Source organism: Saccoglossus kowalevskii, chromosome 18 (assembly GCF_978046115.1).
Source record: "Saccoglossus kowalevskii chromosome 18, keSacKowa6.1, whole genome shotgun sequence".
In the NCBI taxonomy this organism is placed as follows: domain Eukaryota; kingdom Metazoa; phylum Hemichordata; class Enteropneusta; family Harrimaniidae; genus Saccoglossus; species Saccoglossus kowalevskii.
In genome coordinates, this window is record NC_140658.1 from 28,729,018 (window position 1) to 28,754,086 (window position 25,069).

The 25,069-nt window shown below is 34.0% G+C and overlaps 1 protein-coding gene, 1 long non-coding RNA gene and 1 other non-coding gene across 3 annotated transcripts in view; 2 read left to right on the forward strand and 1 right to left on the reverse strand.

The window, feature by feature from the left end:
- Positions 1 to 25,069, forward strand: part of LOC102806896 (E3 ubiquitin-protein ligase MIB1) — a 148,136-nt gene that overhangs the window by 26,890 nt on the left and 96,177 nt on the right. The window contains exon 12 of the mRNA XM_085493242.1: positions 1,508 to 1,659. Coding sequence (XP_085349368.1) covers positions 1,508 to 1,659 — 152 coding nt within the window. The remainder of the gene's footprint in view (positions 1 to 1,507; positions 1,660 to 25,069) is intronic.
- Positions 8,535 to 9,548, forward strand: LOC146732012 (uncharacterized). Its single transcript, XR_014927074.1, has 2 exons — positions 8,535 to 8,880; positions 9,368 to 9,548. It is a non-coding gene; the product is annotated as an uncharacterized LOC146732012 (long non-coding RNA).
- On the reverse strand, positions 11,205 to 11,305 carry Mir133 (microRNA mir-133). The gene has a single exon (NR_037542.1). It is a non-coding gene; the product is annotated as a microRNA mir-133 (primary transcript).

Below are 25,069 nucleotides of genomic sequence, written 5' to 3' on the forward strand. Positions count from 1 at the left end.
AAATTATCAGTAATGATACTTGGGGTAGTCCTCTGTCAGATTTGTTAAATTGGTTTCAAAATATGCAAATTTAGATTTTTAGTGAACTTTTTTCTCATTTTTGGTAAAAAATGTTATTTTTGACAACTAGTTCAAAACTGTAAGCCCTATTTACAGAGGCCTTTCAACTAAATATAAAACATAATACAACTTTAAAGTATATGACAAATGCGATGATTATTCTGCTTATATCAGGTGCCTTAAATTGCCACTTTAATGATTGTTGTTCCATGATAATGAAGACAGCGGAGCTATTTCGACCGTCAGATCACTTGTTCAACAAATCTTTCAACACATTGTTGACAGAAAGGTTGAAGGCAGGAAGAAATATCGGAGAAATGTTCAATTCATGTAATTTTTATAACCACTCTTATAACGATGTGCTTTGTAAACATCAGAGATGGTGACAGCTTGTTGCATTGAAGGAAGTTTTAGCACTGAGTCCACATAGGGGACAATGACTTCTTCAACATAGCATAACATCAAATCAGAATTAGACAAGTGTGATGAATGTCCCAGTTCTCGGGGAAAATTATATGTTGCATGACATCTCTGTGTTTTGCCTCGGTAGAGCAACTGGGGAGTGAGAAAATCCCAAGTCATTTATTGTCTAAACCAGTGTTAGTGACTTGGCAGGATCCCTCTTTTTGTGTTTTGACCTTTGTGCGTCTGTGTGTACATGCGTGCATGCATCTGGACATGTATTTTAGAAATGCCTGGACCAATCTCAATCAAACTTCACACATACATCATACATAATATTATACATATGCACATCAATTTGTTTCTTGATCTGATTCAAGATGGCTGAATGGTGGCCATTTTTGTGCTAAAAAATCATCAAAATCAAGCATTTATGAATGGATTTTGTTACTTGGTACATACGTTGGACATTATGGGACTTTGATGCACATCATTTTAATTTTCAGATGAATGAATCCGGTTCTAGTGCCATATCTCTGCCATGCTTTGACTGAGTATGATCAAATTCTATATACCGGTATTCATTATACATCATGACATAGTTATATTGGTTTGACTATCTGATTCAAAATGGCCAAATGGCAGCCATTTTTGTGCTAAAAAATTGTCCAAAATCAAGCATTTCTGGCATTCCAGAACTGGATCTTGGCGTTTATGGATGGATTTTGGTATATACATGGTTCTTGATGCATGTCATTTTATTTTTCAGATCGGATTCAAAATGACTGGCGGCCATTTTGTTTAAATGAATGCTTGGCTACATTGTAGTAATTTCGACATGTTTATGTTGTTTTTTCGGATTTTATTCATTTTTGTAGCCATAGCAAGAGGCCACAATGGTTTATACCTTTGCAGTGTTTTTTGGAGGTAGCAACAGGGGGCACAATGGTTTATACCTTGGCAGCGTTTTTGAAGGTAGCTACAGAGGGCACAATACCGATAGTTTATTCCTTTCTTTCTTTCTTGTTGTCTTGTCTAATCACAGGATACCGAAGGAGACACACCCTTGCATGATTCTATCAGTAAGAAACGAGACGATATGCTGACATTGTTACTAGAGAGGAATGCTGATATATGTATAGCAAATAATAACGGTTTTAACGCACTTCATCACGCTGCTTTGAGAGGAAATCCTAGGTATGTATACAACACCAGTGTATTATATTTGTTGAACTCTTGTTGTGAGTATGGTTGCGAATGAGATTATATTACTTGTTTTATGTATTGTTGTGTGGTATAGTTTATAAATTAGTATAGTTGTGTCTATGTTTACAGTATATAAGTGGCTTTGAGTTAATGTTGTGTGGATGCTGATTGCGTCTGGGTAGTGATTTGTATCATGTGTGCATCTTGTATGCATTTTGCGTGAGCACAGTTTTGACCATTGCACTGCGAGCATTTAGTTAACTAGCCATATCCGTGTAGCGACTGCAGCTTTTTGTAAACGGTGCTGTATTTTGGAGTTTTTTGAAGCCATTGGGTATAAAAGAAGATTGATGTTTCTACACTGAGCAGAAGATTTGTGTAAAGGTATTTCATATTTATTATATTATTCTCTTTATATCATCGCAGCGAAATAAGATGCAGCAAATAATCACTGCTCTTAAAAAAAAGCAGTGCATTGTGTTTCAGGGTACACCAATGGGTAGGTGGAGTGGGCGTGGCATATGACCTTTGACCGAACATTTGTCAATGGGTGAGGTCACTGAAAATATAATATTGATGTTAAAATAGTTGAAACCAAGCAACCAATTATCCAATTACATGACATATATTTTATTAATATCTTACAACACACTTTTACAGTGAATATTTTTTTATATACTGGAAAACAAATAACTACATGTACATGCCATTTTAGCGAATTTGACTCCATGCATGAATTTTAACCGAATCTTAATTTAGCTAAAGTGTCAACAATTTCATTGTTGAGAATATACTTTATTTTAAATTAGGTGCATCTTGAATTAGCTAAATTAGCTAAAATAACATGCTAGCTAAAAAGATATGTTTTAAAATATGTAAATTAATTTCACAATTTGTTATTTATGAATGTCTTAATTACTACTGTTATAATTTCAGCTTTGCCATCTTGAATATGATGTAATGATGTCGGAATTTCAATTTGTATTAAAAGATATTAGCTAACATTAGGATAAAAGTTACTTAGGATTATTAACAGTTTGTTTTCCTGATGAGAGAAATGAAAGCTGCTGTGAAATAATAGTTGAATGAAGTATTATCTTTGATTACCTGTATATGTATATATCACACACAATAAGCTGCATTGCATCACAGTATGGAGATGACGATTTCCAGCTCCATGATCAGAGCTACAGGGTAGTCAGCTACATTCACTGTTGAATTACTAAATCTCCAGGCCCAGAAACAAAACAACAGTTTTGGGGAAATTGGTTTTCAAAAAATCAATGCATGCCTTTATTTTAATTTTAAAATTGTCATAGAAATTTGGCTTTTACATTTTGATTAAATAAATATTTTTCGGACGGGGCAATAAGTTTATGTGGATGCACAAGTATTGGAAAATTGGTATATTGAAAAATTGAAATGCATGACATCAAAACAAAAACCACAGTTTGTTGTATTTCCACCTTTTTAAAAACAGCTTTGACCCGGAAACAGTTCATTTCAGACTGTGTGAACTCTTGTACTATGTACCGTAATATGGTTTTTGTTTGGATGAGGCAATGCATTGATGAAATTAACAACCAATCAAAATGTTTGTTTAAAAAAACAATGCTTATTATTTCCTCCACTCATGTTGTGAAATGAAAACATGGCTAAGTGCACAATAGGAGTTTTTGCAGTTAGTGCATCTGTGTGTACATGTATGTATATCTGTGTCTGTTCCACTAATATCACAAGAACCAATTATTAGATTTGAATGAAACTTTGTACATAGATGCTCTTGGATGATGCTCAGACCTGCTAAGTTTTTGATTGAAATCTGTGCCCATCAATGACCTAATTGCATATTAATTAGCCAATGTTTAATTTTGTCACCAATATCTCAACCGCTCATCAGATTCACTGAAACTTGGTACATAGATGCTTAGGAATAAACTCACAATAGATTTCAATGAACAATAAGTGTCGTTATTATACAGATACAATACAGCAATAAGGGTTGTACTCTCCCCAAGGAGTTGAGATGGTTTGAATATTGACTTGGTATAGGGCCAATTGACACAAGTAATAATGTACAGTTCCCTCAAGCATAAACTCATATTATAGCATTGTTATTATAATGCCACACATTTTTCGCGATAATGTATTGCATTATTGAGCATCAAGGCCCTGTACCATGCGTAGGAAATAGACGGAGAGATGGGCATTTAATAATAAGGGAAATTATGAGGCGAATCAAATGAATAACTGAGCTATATGAAAAATGCTCGAAAATGCAAGAAATGAAAAAAATACTTCACAGCAGACTAAATGGGGATTATGTGTTACGCCACCAATTTTGAAGACCTTCCTGTCGTTGAGCTCGCCGACGTGCTGCGGGAATTTCACACTTCAGCTTATAAGCAAGATGGGGTACGTTCAGTACAGCAAGCTGTCGACACGTCACTGGTCCTCTTGATCATGGCAAAATTAACATCATGTAGGATAGAGAGTTCCAAGTTTTTTGTATACTGTTATGTTGAAATGACCGCTGCACACTGTATCATGCTTGGGTGTGTGAATGGGAATCGTTGCGTGAATGCGTTGACGTTATATACAGATTACATGGCCCATATAATGGAGATGCGATTCTGTTGAATGTTTTCGGTCGTTTCTTTCAAATTATTTTAGTTTTAACGAGTGAAAATTCACTGGCTTTGCCACTCCATAATGTCGTGCAAAGTGTGCTGTCGTTCATTATGAGCCACTGGGGAATACATTATTGTTTAAATAATTTGAAAAATAAGTGTCTTTATTATTCTGGATACATACAGCAAGTCTGCTTGATTGTTTTATCAGACCTTGTCTTTAATAACCTTGGAAATCTGTGTAAAATAATATATTGAAGAGGAATAAGGCGATTTGTCAAAATTATTATATATATTTCTCGATATAACATATGGCAAAGGAAACAAAAATTGAGGTCATGCATTGCAGTGATTTGTATGCTAATTAATGTACACCTGGTATGCCAGTACATCTGGCATGCACTGTTATAAAAGAAACAAATTTGAATGCATTACAAAAAATTTTAGTAGTATACAGCAAGCAACCTAAAACACCTTAAGAAGGTTTAACTTATTGTCATTCTATGAAACAGACTGCACTGAAATTAGGTCTGACATGATATTTCCTAAAGAAGAAAAAGCATCCTACATGAATTTAATATGTGCTTCAGGCTGGTAGCGTACATTAAAACAAGATCATGTGATTTCTTTGACATTTATGTTATTCTTCTATATGATGTTCTTTTTCCCAAGTCCCAGATAAAGTAGTGTTACTGCATGGTTATTTCATGAACTATTCTCTTGTACTGACAATACATGATGTTTTCTTTTTCTCGAAACCCAGATAAAGTAGTGTTACTGCATGGTTATTTCATGAACTATTCTCTTGTACTGACAATACATGATGTTTTCTTTTTCCCAAAACCCAGATAAAGTAGTGTTACTGCATGGTTATTTCATGAACTATTCTCTTGTACTGACAATACATGATGTTTTCTTTTTCTCGAAACCCAGATAAAGTAGTGTTACTGCATGGTTATTTCATGAACTATTCTCTTGTACTGACAATACATGATGTTTTCATATATTGCATATATTTTTCATACATTATATTATTCTTATGATTGACTGGCAGCCATTTTTAGCTCCGCTGTTGACTTTGTCGAGCCAAGTGTATATGAGTGTTTGTCCGTCATCCGTTGTCTGTCGGCATCCATGTCAACTGTTTACTTTATCAACTTTTTCTTGAAAACAACAAGTCTGATTGCTTTGATACTTGGGTAGACCTCTCTTAGATTAGTTCATTTTGTGATGATATTCTCCAATTTTGGTGAATATTTTTGATAAGAAGTGATATATTTGACTTCTTGAAAATATCTGTTTGCTTTGCTTTGATATTATGCATATAGGTACCTCAGGTGGACTTCTCTCAGATTTGCTTATTTCATGATGATAATGACCAATATTAATAATAATAACCATCAGTGGATTCAGTATGCTAGAATGAATACATTTAAAAAAAAAACTGTTCTAAATAAAGTACTAATAATTTAGTCCCACCAACCCCCCTCCCATAGGTGAAGTGAAGTCTCTGTTCCTATACCATATAGGAACTATATTCTGGCCTTTATTTCTCAAAGTTTGATAACAAAGTTACTTTTATAATCTTTTACAAACTTTTTCTGGAGTATTTTTTTCAACAAATTTATTACGACATGTAGACACCGGTTAAAAATTATGAAAAAAGAATTATAGAAAGACTCAAAAAGTTCAAATGGTGCACCAAAATTTACCTGAAAAAAAAAGTCTTTAGCTTCACTGCATTTATCGTACATCACAATTTAGCCATGACAAATTTAAATAATTGTTTTCTGCTGTTGAATCGTACAAATCATTATTTGCCATCACTATGGATACCAGTTGTTGCCTAAAGCTCAGTGAGTTGTTTGTGAAAATTGAGTTTCATGATATATTTTTGTGGTCTAGCTTTTTCCTGTTTGCAACTGCATTTACCCTCCAGATTTCCTGTTTTGTGTCCTTATTAATGAGTTAAGAGTCACGACACGCTGCAAAATCAATATTTTTTTCCTTTTATTGTAACTTTCTGTAGTATCAAGTAACATACTTTGCAATTGCATATTAACAGGTGTTAAAATGGATTACTGGGTTCCAGCGAGTTTCTTAAACGTTTTAAAAAGATCTTTTAGTTGTATCCACACTTTGCAAACACCTGAAACATCATCCTCAATACAAGCCGGAAATATGAAAAAAATTGAAAAATTACACAAATTTGAAATATCAATCCTTCCTGATCATTCCACATATCTCACTGAAGGTTCGTATTCAAGACATACAATGCAACTTTCAAGACAAACAAAACCTCTAGTAAACTCAATGAGTGTATATTGTTCATGAATATAACTTACTGTGGAATACTTTATTTTCGCTGGAATTAATTTTCGAAAATAGCGAAAATAATGTATTCTACAGTAGTTAAGGAATCCATAAATTTATATTCTGTAGTTAATTTCTCATTTACAGTATAAACAAGCCGGTAAGCTGGTTTGCGAGCCGCTCCGCTCAAAAAAAAAACATCATGTTTTCGGCTGTTGCCATTTTGGGACATGAACGTGAAGCTAACATCGTTTTATAACTAAAACCTTGCCCTGTATACGAAGTTCGCAAAAAACATTTAGTCTTCAGAAGTCACTTCACTTTATTACTAGTACCTATTCTGTTGTTGTAATTATTTTTTCCGGCTATTTTGCGATTGTATTTTCTAGATTCTTTGATTGATTGCAGCATTTACAGTTTATTTAAAGTTCAAAATTGCATTGGGATTACGTTGGTAAATATTTTGCCACCGGTGATCTCTGTGTGCAACTTACATGTAGTCAAAATAAAAAGCGTGATTATTTGAATACTGCTATTACAAGACTGGTAGGAGATAATACATTTTTTTGGCTGTTGCCATGACAGTAGTGGGTCAGTAATTTTTTTCCGATTAGTGACGATATTACCAAGCCAAAAAAATCACTGAATAGTTAAAAAGCAGTTACTGGTGAAAAGTTACCCAAACTTTGAGGTCAAATTTCTCGGTAATGAAAAAAGATATCAAAAATTCAAATAGTAACTTTGTGCCCACACTCAAGCTGAGTAGAATGAGCTATGTCCAAGATTATTATATGTAATTTTGTAGGAGTAGATACATTTTGCAAGAAGCTATTGAAAAATCAGTTTTTAGCTGTCGACTTTGTCGAGCGGAGCTTATCATATGAGTGATTGTCCGTCGTCGTCCGTGTCAATGTTTTACTTTTTCGACTTCTTCTTGAAAACTACAAGCCTGAATGCTTTGATACTTGGTGTATATGTACCTTGGGTAGACCTCTCTCAGATTTGTTCATTTCATGATCATATCTTCAATTTTCTAATTTTGGTGAATATTTTTGTCATTTTTGGTAAAGTGATATTTTCAACTTATGTTAAAAACCACAAGTCCAATTGCTTTGATATTACATATATAGGTACTACATGTGGACCACTCTCAAATTTGTTCATTTCATGATGATATCTTTAATTTTCTAATTTTGGTGAATATTTTTGTCATTTTTGGTAAAAAGTGATATTTTCTTCTTGTTAAAAACCACAATCATTTCTGGTTAAAAATTATATTTTTGAATTCTTGTTGAAAACAGCAATTCCCATTGCATTGATACTATGCATGTTGTTCATTTTCTAATGATATCTTCTGTTCTTTAACTGAAATGTGCATTGCTAACAGCGGAGCTATCTCAGCCGAGCTTGTTTGGTGTATTTGAAGACTGAATTTTAGTTTTATAAAATTAAAAGCTTAACCCCATGACCAAAGACAGACACAGAAACAAAGAATTTCACATTTTCCATTTTCCTGTTTTTGGAGTTTTTTATGCGACTTTTTTCAGTTGTTACTCATTCATGAGCATATCACCTTGCCTTTACGTGTGTAATATTGTGTGTTCTTTGTTGGAAAGTCAGTTGATGACCATTTTCAAGTTTTATGTATTCTGCAACTCTGCGTTGGAGATTTGTGGGAGACTATTCTCCTTCCCAGAGTTCTGTGTGGTTAGATCACTGAGAGTATAATTGGTTGTGTACTGATCAGTAGTTTCAGTAGTGATTGACTTGTTTGTTTGTTCATGGTATTATAATGCTGGACATTTTCTTTAAAGGCCAGGGATACTATAAATGCGCTACTAAGTACCGGTAATGGGAATTATTTTCTTGCAAGTCTTGCTGTAGTAAATAGCTCCAGTTCCAGTGAAATTGTGTATTCTTCGACTTACAGCTTGATTCAATCTGATTAAAATCTGATGTAGTGTACGGGCTTTAATTATTTTGGCTATAAACTTATTTTAATTTTATTTTTTATTACTTTTGTTATTAATACCCTTTTATCTCATTATTTTACTTTGATTTTGTGATTTTTTTTAATTCCGCCCTACCTACATCTGATCCGACGCCTATGTAACGAGATTTCAACGAGACCCACTATCGACGATTTTAGTCAACGAATCACATACCCTCCTTCTATAGTGCTCATGATGACGTCACCGGGTGGCAAACACACTCAAATAAAATGGCGGATTATACCGACGTTAGCGACCGTGAATAACACGGCTTTTCGGTAAGTTTATGATTGTCAAATGCAACGAAAGTCATTTTTATGTTAATATTGTGACTCGAATGGTTCGACTTTAGATCGTTATTCCGCGTAGTTATTCTGGTAGTGTTGATTTTGTTTCCACCGATTCGACCGAACACCAGTGTCTTTTTCCAGTCGCCTGCCCTGGAGACGGGTGATGTTTTGTTGACGATCGGGCCAAAATCGTCTACGGTATTGAAGCTGTAAATATTCATCAAATTGTATCAACATTTTGTACATTATACAATAACTCTTTATTAAAGTAATTGAGCTGATTTGGACTGGAATAAAATATTTTTTATTTGGAACACATCGCAATTGATCAGGAAATATTTGTTTGCTCCAATTTTCTGCGTGGATGCCGTGGGCCGGTGACCGTTATACAATTTATAATCAGTTTGCATTGTTTACTATAGCTGTTTAGTGTTCTAATCATTACGATTTACTTATTTTTTTGCTTCCATTCTAGATAATTATGCTCAGTGATGTAAAATTGAAGCGATGACTGAATGAACGAACCTTGGCTGGCGAAGATGTATCTGGAAGTGTACACATTTGTTGGAAGTGAAAAAATATTCAATTTTGTAATGACAAAAATTGTAAAATGCTGTGGAATTTCTTTTGCAAATAAAAATATACTAGCAATTTTCTATTAATGGTTTATTCAAGTGGGAAAAATATAATGTACAGAGAGATTGCCCATATACACTGAAAAGTAAGCAACCGACAGCCTGTATAAAAGGGGGGCTGTGATTGGCTGTTACTTGCGCAAGATTTGAACGGGACTTACATAGGCGTCGGATCAGATGTAGGTAGGGCGGAATTAAAAAAAAAAATCTCAAAATCAAAGTAAAATAATGAGATAAAAGGGCATCAATAACAAATATAATAAAAAATAAAATTAAAATAAGTTTATAGCCAAAATAATTAAAGCCCGTACACTACATCAGATTTTAATCAGATTGAGATTGATTGTGTCATTTCAAAGTGGATGTACATGACTGAATATCACAGCTGTAATCATAGGTTGTATCTATGACAATAAATAGTGTATGAATTAAGAATAAAAGTCAAAAACATGAAGAGATTAAAAGGCGCATTGCTAAGCTGAATAATTAACTGCTGCTTAATGGAGGAAACATCAACAATTTTGCCCACATATATCTTCCCTTAAATAAGTAAGTTGCCATCTAATTGTAATCAAGTAGTTGATGTCTGTATTGTTTTGCTTTTAACAACCAGTGAAGATGGGTGTGCAGATTTTTTTAAAAATGGTTACCATGGAAACAGGCAATGATAACACTTATCTTGTGTAATCTGTCATTCTGTTTTATGTAATTCAATACTAATATTTTAGTTTCGTTTTATACTTGAGTTTAGAAAACAAAGTTTACATAATGCTATGTAGGAGAATAAATTTATTGACTGTTGATGTGTTTGATGTAAAATATAGGAAAAAGGGTATTTTCACCAACTCTTTTCATTATGCTCATATACGTAGAAAACAGTATTGGTTGTGATCGGTTCATATCAGTTGGTCTTTAATGAGCTATACCGTACATTTCAAACATTTCATTGCTTTTTAGCCCAGGGTGATCTTTTTCTACTAAGGCGGAGTTGACTGACTAAATCAGATAGTTCATGTGGAGGTAAAGGAAATTGTTTGTAGGGAAAATATGAAATCATGTTCTGCTAACAAAATAAAGCTCTTGTATGCTGAAGGTATTGAAGGTACGAAATATATATATGACCAGTGTAGGAAATTAACACTGATCAGTGATTTCATGTGGGATTGGTACTTATGAAACTAGTTCTTCTAATATAGGAAGACAAATTATGAAAAAGAATTCTAAATGGTAAATACGATAAAATTCAAACTATGCCCTGTATAATTGCAGTTACAATATGCATAATTTTTTCTGCCAATCGGAATGGACTGTGACGCTATTCACTGCCTAAATTTTCCCTGGTATGAGGGGCAGAATATCCATCATTGATGAATGTGAACCATGCCCTTGATTTGAGTTATGGCATAAATAGTTTTATCAAAGCTATTCATAGATGCACCAGTTATGAAGACTGAAATGTATGGAGTGGCCTTTAAAAATGATATATACAAATATATTTTATTCAATAAGATTTGGACTATGCGACTTATACTTGCAGTTAATTCTAGGCAGCTCTTTCCAGTTCTACTCTCACACTTGATCTGTGTCTGTCAAGGTGTAGAAAGCCTTCATTAAACTTGTGGATTCACCAGTCAAGAAGACTCCTCTTCTTCTAGTTTGTTATATTAGGTGCCAATGTTGGTTTGAATGCCATGCTACAGCTGGTTGAAGGGGACCAAATCCATTTGTAATATGATTTGGTTCCGATTTACCAGCTTCAGCACCACATCTCAATTGCAGTTGGAATCTTATTTTGGGTCGGTCTCTCTCAGGCCAGTCCATCTTGTGGGTCAGTCTATCTCAGGCCAGTCCATCTTGTGGGTCAGTCTATCTCAGGCCAGTCCATCTTGTGGGTAAGTCTATCTCAGGCCAGTCCATCTTGTGGGTAAGTCTATCTCAGGCCAGTCCATCTTGTGGGTAAGTCCGTCGTACAGATCAGTCCATTTTGTGGGTCAGTCTGTCTCGGACCAGTTCATCTTGCGGGTCAGTTCATTTTGTGGGTCTGTCCATCTTGTGGGTCAGTTTGTCTCGTAGGCCAGTCCATTTTGTGGGTCAGTTCGTCGTACAGGTCAGTCTATCTTGTGGGTCAGTCTATCTTGTGGGTCAGTCTATCTTGTGGGTCAGTCTATCTTGTGGGTCAGTCTGTCTTGTGGGTCAGTCTGTCTTGTGGGTCAGTCTGTCTTACAGGTCAGTTTGTCTCGTAGCCCAGTCCATCTTGTGGGTCAATCTGTGTCATGCCAGTTCATCTTGTTGGTCAGTTTCCCTTGAGGGTCCGTCTGTTTCAGACCAGTCCATCTTTACTCTATATCACAAATCAGTTCAACTTTCGAAAAAATGTTTTCTTCAGTTCCTGATCATGCAAAATTCAAAAGATGCTGGTGTTAAGACATAATAACAAAAAAATAATAAATCAACTGTTATTATGGCTGCTTATTATCTTTTCTTCAATTTTCACAACCAGCAAAACAAAGATCATTTCAATATGTTTTATTTCAAGTTTTTTAGTTGCATCTGCACCACTAAATCAAACAGATAATAGTGCATTTAAAATTGCAGTATGCAGAATTGCAGTATGCATTAAATTCTGCCCAGTTGCAAAGCTTTGCTAGTAGGGAACTTGATAATCATACCTCGGTATGACCATGAAAGATTTGACTTGAGATCATCAAATATGTTCACATTTTTAACAGATACAGTCATCAAATATTGCAGACTGTGTTAACCAGGGTCAAAATATTGCGCTAGCCTGGCGCCTTGGAGCACAAAACATCACTGAACCAGTGTTTTATTACATATTTTTGTCCAATGTTCTATCCTTATAGTTATCATTAAGGAATGGATATGGGGGTTTATGTTTATGTTAATTGCACGTGAATATTGTAAAATGAGCATTATGCTGAAACTAGTCTTTCTTATGTCAAAGCAAAATTTAATATTGTCTTACATATACAGAACTAGCTACTAGCAGAAGTGTACATGTACTAGCAACTCTGAATGCAAAGATAAACTATGCTTTTAAAGAACATCAAGGAAGTCGTGGCTTTTTATATTCTGGAAATGACATTGTTTGGCGTTTATAGATTTAAGTTTTGATGATCAATTTTATGTATTTTGGTAACAAATAAAACAAAACATAACATTCAACTATATCAATCACAATTTCACCTCGAATAGAAAAACTGTTTTCTGCAATGAAGAAGGATTTATTTTAAAATAAACATTACACATTTTTGTTTCTCATTGCAAAGAGGTATAGGATAGTGGATTAACTGTTTCACATCAATTTGAACGTAAAAAAACAGAAGTTGTTCTGTCATATTTCCAAATCTTATCTAAAATCCACCTTTATCTGTGCATTTTATTGATTTAATGAATATGGTGTCAATAGAGAACCATTGTCAATCATTTACAGTGTAAAAAATTGGGAGGCATTTCAAATGAATGGCCAGATTTTATACAATTTTATAACACATGAGATATTGGCAATCGATTACACATAAATCTTACAAATTGACAGATTTCCGCACGCTTATAGATATAATTATAAGGCCAAACAAAAAAAAGGGTTATCTTTTCATCATCATTTGTGTCAATCTGACTTTTTGCAATTTCAATTATGTGTACTACCCCCTCGGTAGTTGAAATGCACCACATACAACAGAATGGGAAATGTTTTAGGAGAACTTTTGTTGATTCTAATCATCCTTTAAAGAGCACTATTTATAAAATTGTTTTTGTGGCATTGATATAATCTTAATACAAACAAGCAGCCTCTCGACTGAGATAGCTGTTAGCTGTTAGCAATGCACATTTCAATTAAAGAACAGAAGGTATCATTAGAAAATGAACAATATGCATAGTATCAATGCAATGGGACTTGCTGTTTTCAACAAGAATTCAAAAATATCATTTTTCACCATAAATGATTGTGGTTTTTAACAAGGAGAAAATATCACTTTTTCCCAAAAATGACAAAAATATTCACCAAAATTAGATAATTTAAGATATCATTACAAAATGAACAATTCTGAGAGAGGTCCACATGTAGTACCTATATATGTAATAATATCAAAGCAATTGGACTTGTGGTTTTTAACAAGAAGTCGAAAATATCACTTTTTACCAAAAATGACAAAAATATTCACCAAAATTAGAGAATTGAAGATATGATCATGAAATGAACAAATCTATAAGAGGTCTACCCAAGGTACATATGCATCAAGTATCAAAGCATTCAGGCTTGTAGTTTTCAAGAAGAAGTTAAAAAAGTAAAACATTGACACTGACACGGACGACGCCGGACAATCACTCATATGATAAGCTCCGCTCGACAAAGTCGACAGCGGAGCTAAAAACAAATTAAAAACTCACCAGCATATTATTTAAAATTGCAATATTTTCCAATGTTTCCTGATGATTTGATTGACTGAATGCAACCAGTACTAAATGTCCAAAGATACCATAAATTGAACAATTACCATGCTTGAAATGTTGGATATAATGATTTGTGAAATCTTCACTGTTATTATCATTCAATTGTCAATGAAATGAACAAACAAAATCAAGCTTGTGTTTTACCATGAGGCAAGTGAAATTTACGGAACCAGTTAAGTAGTTCATGTCGTAAAGCATGGTTTTGTCTTATTTATTATGGCTTGTAAAACTAGAGTCATTTTATAACCACGTTATATCAACTCTTGTCAAACATACATACAAGATTTTCCAACCTTCTTTCATTTGCAGTAATACTGAAAACATAATTATTTGCTGTTTTTTTTAATTTTGCCAATAAGTAAAATTTGTTAAATTCACATGAACACGCTAAACAATAGAACTCATTTTCCCTGCCAAAAAATGTAAAATTAAACCCAATGAAATAGCTCAAAGTCACAAAAGTAAAATTAAATGACGGTTAATAGTTTACAATTATTTATCTCATGGAAGTTTTAATTTGATTTTTGAGAGAGCAAGGGACCTGGAAGATCTATTATTGAGCAGTATAGGACCCTACCACCTGCTGTTGTAAGTTTCTTTGACCTGAATTTTAAAATGTATGGTATTCCACCGATGGGTCTCCATGTAGGGGGTGTCCACCCAGTATATATAGCATATGCTCTTGTGTCCTTTTAACCACAGAGTATGTGCTTGTCTGTCCTGCATACTGCGAGTATGCATGTAGATGATCACCCAGTAAAAATATAGGCCAAATATTTCCTCATTAACAGATATGGCAGCTGTTCACAAAAATATGTGCTTTCAGCGAATTTCTCAACGTGTCACTGTCAACAGTGGTTATCATTCACAAAATAGTTTGCAGTCTGCATGTTTTTTTTTATCACCAAATGTTAATAAAAATGTTAAAACTTTGAATCACAAATTCTGCTTTCTTTCTCTTACTTGGCTCATCATTGATTCTACTCTGACATTGTGGAGAAAAATATAGTGTTCTCGAAAGGAAGTTTAAAAAAATGTATAAAATAAATTCCTTTTTTCATGCCTGATATTTTTTTTATGTAAACATATCAACTTTGCAGACGTGATACTCTCAAACGTAAATTTTTTCTGATTATGTTTTCATTCATCTTTTCCAGAGATACAATGTAAATATAGTATATAGCTCAAAATATTTCAAACACTAAATGACCATAAAATTCACTCCAATAAACAAAGGATTATAAACAAGCTTTACCTTTTGCATCTGTATCTGTCATAATCTTGATGTGGTGTGCATCTACCAGCTCTGTTCATCATTCTAATGACAAATCCATCAAGCCCATTCTCTCTTTATCACATTTGATTGAAACCAAAACAGCCAATGAAATCAAAGACTTCAACCCTGAAAAGTTCGTTACATATTTTAATAAGTGATTTTCAACGAATTAGAAGCAAGTCTTAAAACTTGTATCATGTTTGTAAGTCTTTTTGTTTTCTTGGTTATTATTAGATACTCATTTCCTGTCACTATCTATTTGATTACTAAATAGATTGTCCAACTGATATTACTGTATTCTGTTGCTAGTATTAGAATCAAATATCAAAGATTATTAGACACCTCTGGTGTTGTTTTCAATTCTCAAATTTGTTCGTTTTTGAAAAGAATGAACATTTCTAACTGCATTAAAACAAACTTTGAAACATTTTCCATATCTCTTTGGCTGGGTTCGTAGAAAGTTCAAAATTTATATAACTACATACCACCAACTCCATGTGAATAGAGCTTATCTTATGATATTTAGTTCAGTATCAATTATTGCCAAAATTTTGACAAGTCAACCAATTTGGCTTCAAATTTAAAATTAAATTGGAATGCTTTCTTTAGAAAATTTTTTTTATTGCCACATACTTTATCGGATGATGTTAAGCTAAGATAAATAGTTTATCTTGTACAAGGAACTAGCCAGTCAAATAAATCTTTCTGTTATTGACATGTTTAAGAATTTTGCATCTTTTGATGTTTTAAGCTTTGTAAAAACAACCCTTGTTTCATTAAGGGGTCGCAGTCAGTGGGCTCCTATTGTTATCTTACAATTGTTATTAATGCAAATTAATAGATGTTAAAGATGAACCCATGTTTATCATTTCTCCTCCATCTAGTCAGGCAACAAGACGCAATCAGTGTAATGCAACACCATGGAATATACAGGTATAGGTGACTAATAGTATTACTAATTATAGATACCTTGTACAACAGGAAAAGCAATATGCAACATATGGAAAAAAGCAACCAGGAATTGTAATATGATCATCCATTCCATTTACCTCCTTTAACCTGCCTTTGACAGCTATATGTCCCAACTCATGCTGTGAAAACTGTATGGTGCCAGGCATGTTCCAGGAATAACTCTTTCAGAGTTGGGTACCTAATACCCATGCATCCTTACCAAGTAAATTTAGGCTGGCATACTATCAATGACGTGCAGTTCTATGTATGTAAGTGTGTGCTGTTGCTGCTTACCTTTATACCTCTCACTTGCCTTCAGAGTAATGTTACCGGTTGGACAGGCTTCTGGAAGACAGTATACCCCTGGTCAAGAAACAAGCACATGTTCCCTTATCTTTGTCAGAATTGACAACTGAGCATCTTGTGTGTCATCGTATGGCTGCTTTTACCTGTCTTTATCATTTCCTATTAACTGAAAAAAAAAATATTTTAAGTTAACACTAATTGTAGTGAGATTATTATTAAACTGCGTTGTAGTATTTTTGGCAGTGAATAAAAATACAAGTGCACGTTACTATGTTCAGATTGTTAAAGCTAAGAAAACTTGCTGAGATTCTGAGTGATGAATTTGTAGTTAGTTGAAGGGTCCTGATGGCAATGTGACTGATACCACTCCCAGTAGACTGTGCTTTGGATATGATAGCAATGTTAGGAAGCTTTGGTATGGCAACTATGAGGAAGATTCCAAACATGGCAGGAATGTACAGTATAATTTCTTATGTACCATACTGCATATGCCTAATCTGATGGGTTACCTTTCCTTTTCTTCCCCCATTTCACTTTCAATCCATTGTCCCAACTTGGGAATATAGAAATGACTTAAGTATATTTTTACTGAGTTGTTGGTCATGTTCAAGTACATTGGCATAGAATAGAGCGTCCACAGGTCCTCTCAGCTGTTTAAGGAGATCATCTTCCATGTCTCTACTACATGTCAGCTAATTACTTTTCACAAAATATCCACCCTAGTGAGGGTCAGTTCTTGGGGGTTATCAGGTCAAGGTCAGAGGTTAGGATAAGTCTTAAATTATCCATCTCCCTCGGGGAATGTGCATCTTCTATTTATATCATTGGTGATATACAATTATTTCAATCAGAAACAACTGTGTGTCAAAGTATCAGTGGTTGACTCCTAGGGCTTTTCAACAGTTTTAGGGCATAGTGCATGGGTGGGACAATTAAGGGGAGGGGAGCAATTAGACAAAATTATAAATATTCATATAAATAAATCAAAATATTTCTGACAGCAAATTTGAAGGAGTTAATATTTTCTCCTCGAAGTTTCTGAGTGAACATAGTGCAAAAACTAATACTGAATTTGCTTCATAAGGAGCATTTGTAAACCAACAGCTGTACTGTACTTGTTGTATTCAAAATGTAAATAATGTACATGTATACCTAGGTCATTCAAGTGTGGTATAAATTGACACATCTCTGTTGATCAATTTTACCACAAATTTACAGAAAACAAAACAAATTTGGCCAACCACTTGATTGTTTTCACTTAATTATGCTTTAATTGCATCATGAGAAACAGTCAAGACATTAACATCAAATGAATATTATATCATACTATCGATAGTATTAAAACAAGTTTTCAATATTTAGATTTCAAACTCTAAATGTATTATGAAAATAAGTGGTAAGCACCTCCAAGCAAAACGAGATGAGCTGTAATTTCAGTTGCTGAGAGAAATAAGCAAATACTCTTCATTTTTTCTACCTTGTATTAAATATGTTTGGATATTTAGTAACAAATTTTCCCTTCCGGTCTAGTTAGACTTAAAATATAATATATATTTGAGATATAATTTTTTGTATGTATTAGTTCTTGGATATTTAATTCAGACTTCCCAGATTGCGTAAAAACGTATAGTTTAGTGATTTTGGCACGAAAAATTCCTTGGGCTTAGTCTGAAGGACGGCTGCTTAGGTATGTGCACTCTAACTTGTTAATCGAAAGCAAATATAAAATGTATAAAATTTACAATTTTTTTTTTTTTTTTATTTTGGAACTCAACGTGATAGTAATATAAAAATATGATGTTTCTGATGATGTGTACTTCCCCAAATGTTATTGTGGTCTGTAATATTAAGCATGAAACAAATATTTATGGTATGTCTGTTAATTCATGGCTATATATTTTGTGTGAAGGGTGCTTGCTTGGTCAAGCTTTGTTGGGGGAACTTAATCTCTTGAAATTAAATTGAGTGTATCATATAGGTGTTTTTATAATGGAAGGTGATATAAAGTTGATGCTGAAATTGAGTAGTCTGATAGTGCTGCCGGAAACAACATTGGAATCAATCAGGATAGCTAGCGTTCATTTTGCAAACTGATGTCAGTGGCCTTTAATGGATAGTTATCTTCCAAATTACAAACGCATTTAGTCTGCCTGCTAGTACTCTTGTTAATATACATGCTGGTATCAGAAATGATGTGTATTTCATTGATTTATGATAAGGTTAGAGTAGATAGGCAGTTTTAAAGGTAAGGGAGTTCTCCCCAAAACTTTTACTGTACCCAATTAAGGGGTTTGTCTTGAAAAAAAATGCAAGAGGGAGCACTGCAATTCAGCGGCGCCACTAAGCTGGGGAGATGGGGGGTTCACCCAACCAAATGTGGGTTTTTTGATAATTCTAAGTTAAAATGGAGCATTCTATGGCTTCCTTGGGGCCAAAATTACTATCAGACAGGTCACAGTTGAAGACTGTGGCCACATGTCATCTCTGGTAAATCAGAATTTTATGAGGATCTGCTTCCCAGGGTAAAGGGGCTCATGACCATGGCATGAGGGCGCTGCACCCCTGTTCCCTTGTTTGAAAAAATCACTGCAATTTATGATGTTTGTGATGCACAGATAAAATGTTCTATGGGAGTATGAATGAGAGGTTTACCATTTTTCGGTTCTCTGCAAGATGAAACGTGGAGGCCGAAAATCAAATTTTTTATAGTCAATGTCAAAATACCAAGCTTTAAGATCATGGTGAAATACCCCCTAAATACTTCCACGTTTATCAAATCCCATGTGATGTTTGTCCAGTTTTAAGCTTTGTTGTCGCTTTTCATCTCAGTGATTTTCTATCATTGTCTGATATATGTCCATCAACAATACTATTTTTGCCTTCTGCATGAAAACTACTAGGCCAATTTATTTGATTCTTGGTGTGTAGTTTTATTTTTTTTTTTAATAAAAATGTTGTTTATTTCCCAATAAAGAAAAATAAACAAAGCAGATAATGACAAAAAGAAAAATACGAAAATGACAAACCCTCACTGGTATACGGTGGTGATAAAAAAAAACGGTACCTTGCATGGACCACTGTCAGAATTTCATTTCTAATGTCTTCAATTCTCTATTTTTAGCGAATGTTTGGTATGTAGGTTTCATGGGTTGACCTTTGTAAGCAGGTAACAATTGTAATTGCTATGACAACATCCATATACACATAATCTACCACGGTTGTAATACAACAAAAACATTGTGGTAACAATAACCATGGCAAATGGCTAATATCTCACTGTACAGAACAATATCAACTTTTTTGAAGGAAACACAGTATCTATAAAGACAGCAGAGCTGTGAGACTGCTTGTTTACTTTCAGTTTCACATATAATACATATAATGCTGGATCTGGCAGTGAATGCAAAATATTATACATGTACATGGAAAATAGAAAAAAAAATTGTCATGTTGGATGTAAAAATCAGTGGATTTCAAATAAGCTTACCACAGATGTGATGCATGAAAATTAATTAGCAAAAAAATAATAATAATTTTTTGCCACAGGAGAGAAAATTAATGACATTTTTGATTCATCAACAATTTACAGAACCTCAAATTGTTTTTTATTCATAAGTGAAAGAACTACTGTTTGTAAAATCACTTTGGTTTCACAGTAGATACAATTTCAGTTGCACACAGTTGGAGTTTTTAGGAACACTGTATGTATGTATGTTCGACCATTATCTGGAAAATTGTTTCAGATTTCAATGAAACTTCGTACATGGATGTCCTGAGACAATGCATAAACCTGATAAGTTCCTGGTTGAAATCTATGCATATTAATTACTTAATTTACACATTATTTAACCAATTTTTATCCTATCCATGGATATCTTAAGAACCACTCAACAGACTTCATTCAAACTTAGTACATACATGCAGGTGCCCTTAGACAATACAAACATATGATACTGTTTGGGGTGAAATTATGCAAATTATCTAATTTGCATAATTCCAGATTTTTCGGCTTGTTCAAGGATAAGCCACATACTGTAACATACTTAATTTTAGCTGAAATTAATTTTCACTGAAAAGACTTTTTGGATGTTTTGTATTGAGTTTATTAGTCCCTGTTCGGACGAAGCGATTTGATTCAAAATGGCTGACTGGCAGCCATCTTGTTTTTTGAAAATGTTGTATTTTAGACATGCTTTGTCAGTTTTCATTCAAACCTGGTACATACATTATATATGTTAGGATACATGTCCATGACGATTTATTTCACAATTAAATCAAAGATGGCCGACTGGCAGCCATCTTGTTTTTTAAAAATGTCGTATTTTGGACATGCTTTGTCAGTTTTCATTCAAATTTAGTACATAGATTATACATGTTAGGATACATGTCCATGACGATTTATTTCGCAATTGGATCAAAGATGGTCGACTGGCAGACATCTGACTTTTTGGCCTTACTACTATATTTCCACAATTTATGTACCATTTTCATTTGTATTTGGCACATACATCATACATATCAGTGTGTTTCATAATCAGATCAAAGATGGCAGAATAACGGCTGTTTTTATGTTTGGCCATATTAGTACTACACGGAACACGTGTTTTGATGTAAATAAACAATCTGTTGTATACGCCACTTGGAACTCAAGTTTCAAGGACACGTTCAGGACAACCCCTTCGCTTTAATATGACGAGCACAAAGGAAACTTTCAAAAATTTAACGGGGACTGTGTCATTTTCAATGACTTGTTTTCACTGATTTTAAATGAATGTAAAAAGAGGAAAGAAGGAATATTTAATGGTTTTTCACTAAATCATTCCTTCAGTGCTAATAGCAAAAATCAATTCCAAATGAAAATAAAGTATTTTACAGTACATGTTTAGTTTAGGGTGAACATTTTTGCATACTAATTAATTGATTTGGATAAATTAGCCAATTTATAGGTGTTCTACTTATACATTTATCTCCAATAACATCCATCAAATTTAAATGCAATTTGGTTATTTTAGGGTTGAAATCCATGCATATTTATTGTGTAGTTTGCATAAATGTCGTCATGTGACCTCATTAATATGTGAAACTATTAAAGGCATTGCTTAAAAGATACAACCAACTTACTATTATGCATAACAGTAATATCTCAAGCATTGTTACAGATTAGGAAATGTAATCATTGCAATATGGAAGATATAACCAGAGATATAACCAACATATCAGATGTTTTTTTGAACCATTTCTATTTTCGAGGTAATGTTCGGCTAAGCATCCATCCCTTCAAAAATTTTATATCTGGACCATTTTCATCCAAAATTACTTAAATCATATTTGTGCTATTAGAAGCACATCTTCATTTGAAAGTAATTTTAGCTTCATTTGAAGAAAATTAGTGCATTTACATCTAATAATTTCTCTTTAAAAATAACAAGTACATGTATAGACATATTGTCCTCATATGGGATGTAAAGGAGTTATGGCCAAACATACCATATTTGCTCTATAAGAAGAGCATCTCCAATAGAAGCACATGTAAACCAAACGTTGCATTGATTGTATATTGATTTATTAAAATATCTAGCATTTTGATCATAGAAACACCTGTCATTTATGTTAGAGCATGCACTACTAATAGAGCAAATACGGTAATTGCCCCCCCTCCCAATAGTGAGTATTGCAGTGATTGATGTACTCAGCATTCATCCAAATATCAGAAATGTGAGGTTTATTATCTGTTTTATGATAATCAATATCTATTCAGTTAGGCCTGAGTAGGCCTCCTGTTGAGATGTATGCCCTCATTACATGCTACTTGCACCTGTTAACAAACTTGTAAGTTCTAAATGTAGCAAGGCTACTGCAAATTTGTAAACACCATTTTAAGTATTTAATTAGACTGGCGCAGTTGGGGCGAATAATTTGTTTTTTGTAGTTTAAATAAAATAAAAAAATTCCGCGAAATGGAGGTGTTAGCGCTAAATCACCCTGACTGGTTTATTCTGCAGGAAATTCATTGCTATAAAATATTCATGATGCACATAATGAGGTGGGCGAGGAAATACGTGCATAATGAGGTCAGCATCGTAAAGGTCACACTGCAGACCCGACATGGCGGCACGTTGAAATTCAAGTTTGTCGTAGTCGTCGTAAATATACTTAAAACGTAGGTTTTAATGTATTAATTAAAAAAAAAATCGGCTGTTACAAGCCGACTTCTTCTCGGTCAGAGGTCAGTTGAAGAGACGTTGTGATTGGCTTAGATGTTTGTCAATTAGAACACTCATTAACATAATTACCTGTTGAAAAATTGATGGGTTCCTGCAGTGTCGATAGAGGGCCATGCAGAATAAACCAGTCGAGGTGATTACGCAGTTACAGGGGATTTCGCACTAACACCTCCATTTCGCGAAATTTGTTTAAACTACAAAAACCAATTAATCGCCTCTACTGCGCCAGTGTATAATTTAATGTTAGTATAATTACTGTCAGAAAAGATAATTTTGAATTCTATTTGAATGATTTTACCTGGGGTGTTTTTATTCTGGGCATATCCAGACTGGATGATAGTTTATTGCCCAAATTGTATATACCATAGCTTGTGTAAGTCACTACAGTCTTTTCATCACATTATATTCCAAGTTGCGCTTGCCAACCAGTAGGCAAGTGTCTTATAAAAACAACATTGTTGTTTTATCTTCCTTGCTAATGACCAGTTCTTTGTCAGTCACTACAGCACACATTTGACCATATCACTGAAGTTCTATACAACCTACACTGGCTTCCTGTTCAACAATGCATTAATTTCAAGATCATGTTAATCGCGTTTCGTGCAATTCACAACACCCTGTCATCCTACATTTGCGAACTTGTTTCATTGTACAAACCCACCCGTAGTCTGCGCTCGCTCCACAAATAAACTTCTTCTGAACGTCCCAAAAACTAATACCAAATCATTCGGTCATCGAGCCATCTGCCATGCTGCTCCTGCCTTATGGAATGAACTACTCCTACACATCAAACTCTCAGACAATATTGACATTTTTAAGAAGAAACTTACAACTCATCTTTTTAGACAGGCTTTTAATACTCAGTAGTTTTTGATTTTATTTTGTTTGTTTATAACTTTATTTCTTTTATATTGTTAAGCGCATTTAATTTTGGCTATATGGCGCTATATAAATGCATACTTATTAGGTTTTCAAGACGCATGTCTTGGAAACCTATTGTAATTAAGTTTTTTAGGATTATTATTACTATTCCGCCAGATTTTTTCGCTAAGTGCCATTCGAACACCGTTGCACATATCTGGAGAATTTTTTCATATGTTTGTAAAGTTTGATGAGATCTAGTGCATATCCTAAGATTATGTATATTGGTCCTGTGGTACGGCGGCCATTTTGAATTTAAGGCGAAAAATGGCATGCTCATTTAAACACCTTTCTGAGTCTCAAACTTTCGCTAAAAAGCAGCATGTCACGGTCATGTGACTTTTTTTTCTAGAATTTTCGGAAATATTGTTTTGCATCTCATTTGCATAATTTTGATCGTATCAAAATTCCACGCCATAATTTTGAAGAACATCATACATACTACCGATTAACCAAAGAATCATGAAAGTGCGACCAGTAGTTTTGGAGGAGAAGATTTATGATTATTTTTCACATTTTATATAAAATAGTCAGAAATGATGCATTATGGGAAAGGGGAAGGCCCTAAATACGATACACATTGAATTTACATATATTGAGAACTATTGCATATACAAACATGGAACCAACGCTATATTGAAGACATTGGACAAGAGAATTGACCAATATATTAGATGACCATATATGGTCATACAGCTCATTAAATATGCATGTCTTTAATATCTCAGGCACTGTTGCAAGTAGGAACATGGAACCAGTGCTACATTGAAGACATTGGACAAGAGAATTGACAAACATACCCAATGACTATATATGGTCATAGAACTCATTAAATATGCAAGTCTCTTATATGTCTAATCCTATCACATAGTCATACCTGGCCATGCATTGCATGTGACTCCGCCATGTGCTATGGTCTTGAAAACCGTTGATTGCTGCTATGCAGCTATATTTATTATTATTATTACATGCAAAATATAAATAAGTGTGACCTTCTATATAACACTTATTTTTTATTCAAAATTCATTAGTATGGTATGTGGCTTAAATCTTTGTGTTGATGGTCCAGTCAATATGAAAAGGTGGTGGGGTTTGCTTTTTGTTATCATATGTTTCAGTTTGAAACTTGGGAAATGTTTTGTTTTCTGTTTTAGAGGATGTTTTGTTGCTACAAATCAACGTTCAATAGGGGATTTTCCGTACAATTGCGAGATCTCGCGAGATGTATGAAACACGCGCATCGAACGTCTGCCGCAAAAATCGAACGATTTGATTTTGAACTAAAATTTCTTTATTTCGTAACTCACATCGACCGGCCGATCTTCGACAGAGGAATATTGCTTCCGAATACCCTCACTTAATCGAAATTGCCTATCATCAAATGTTAACAG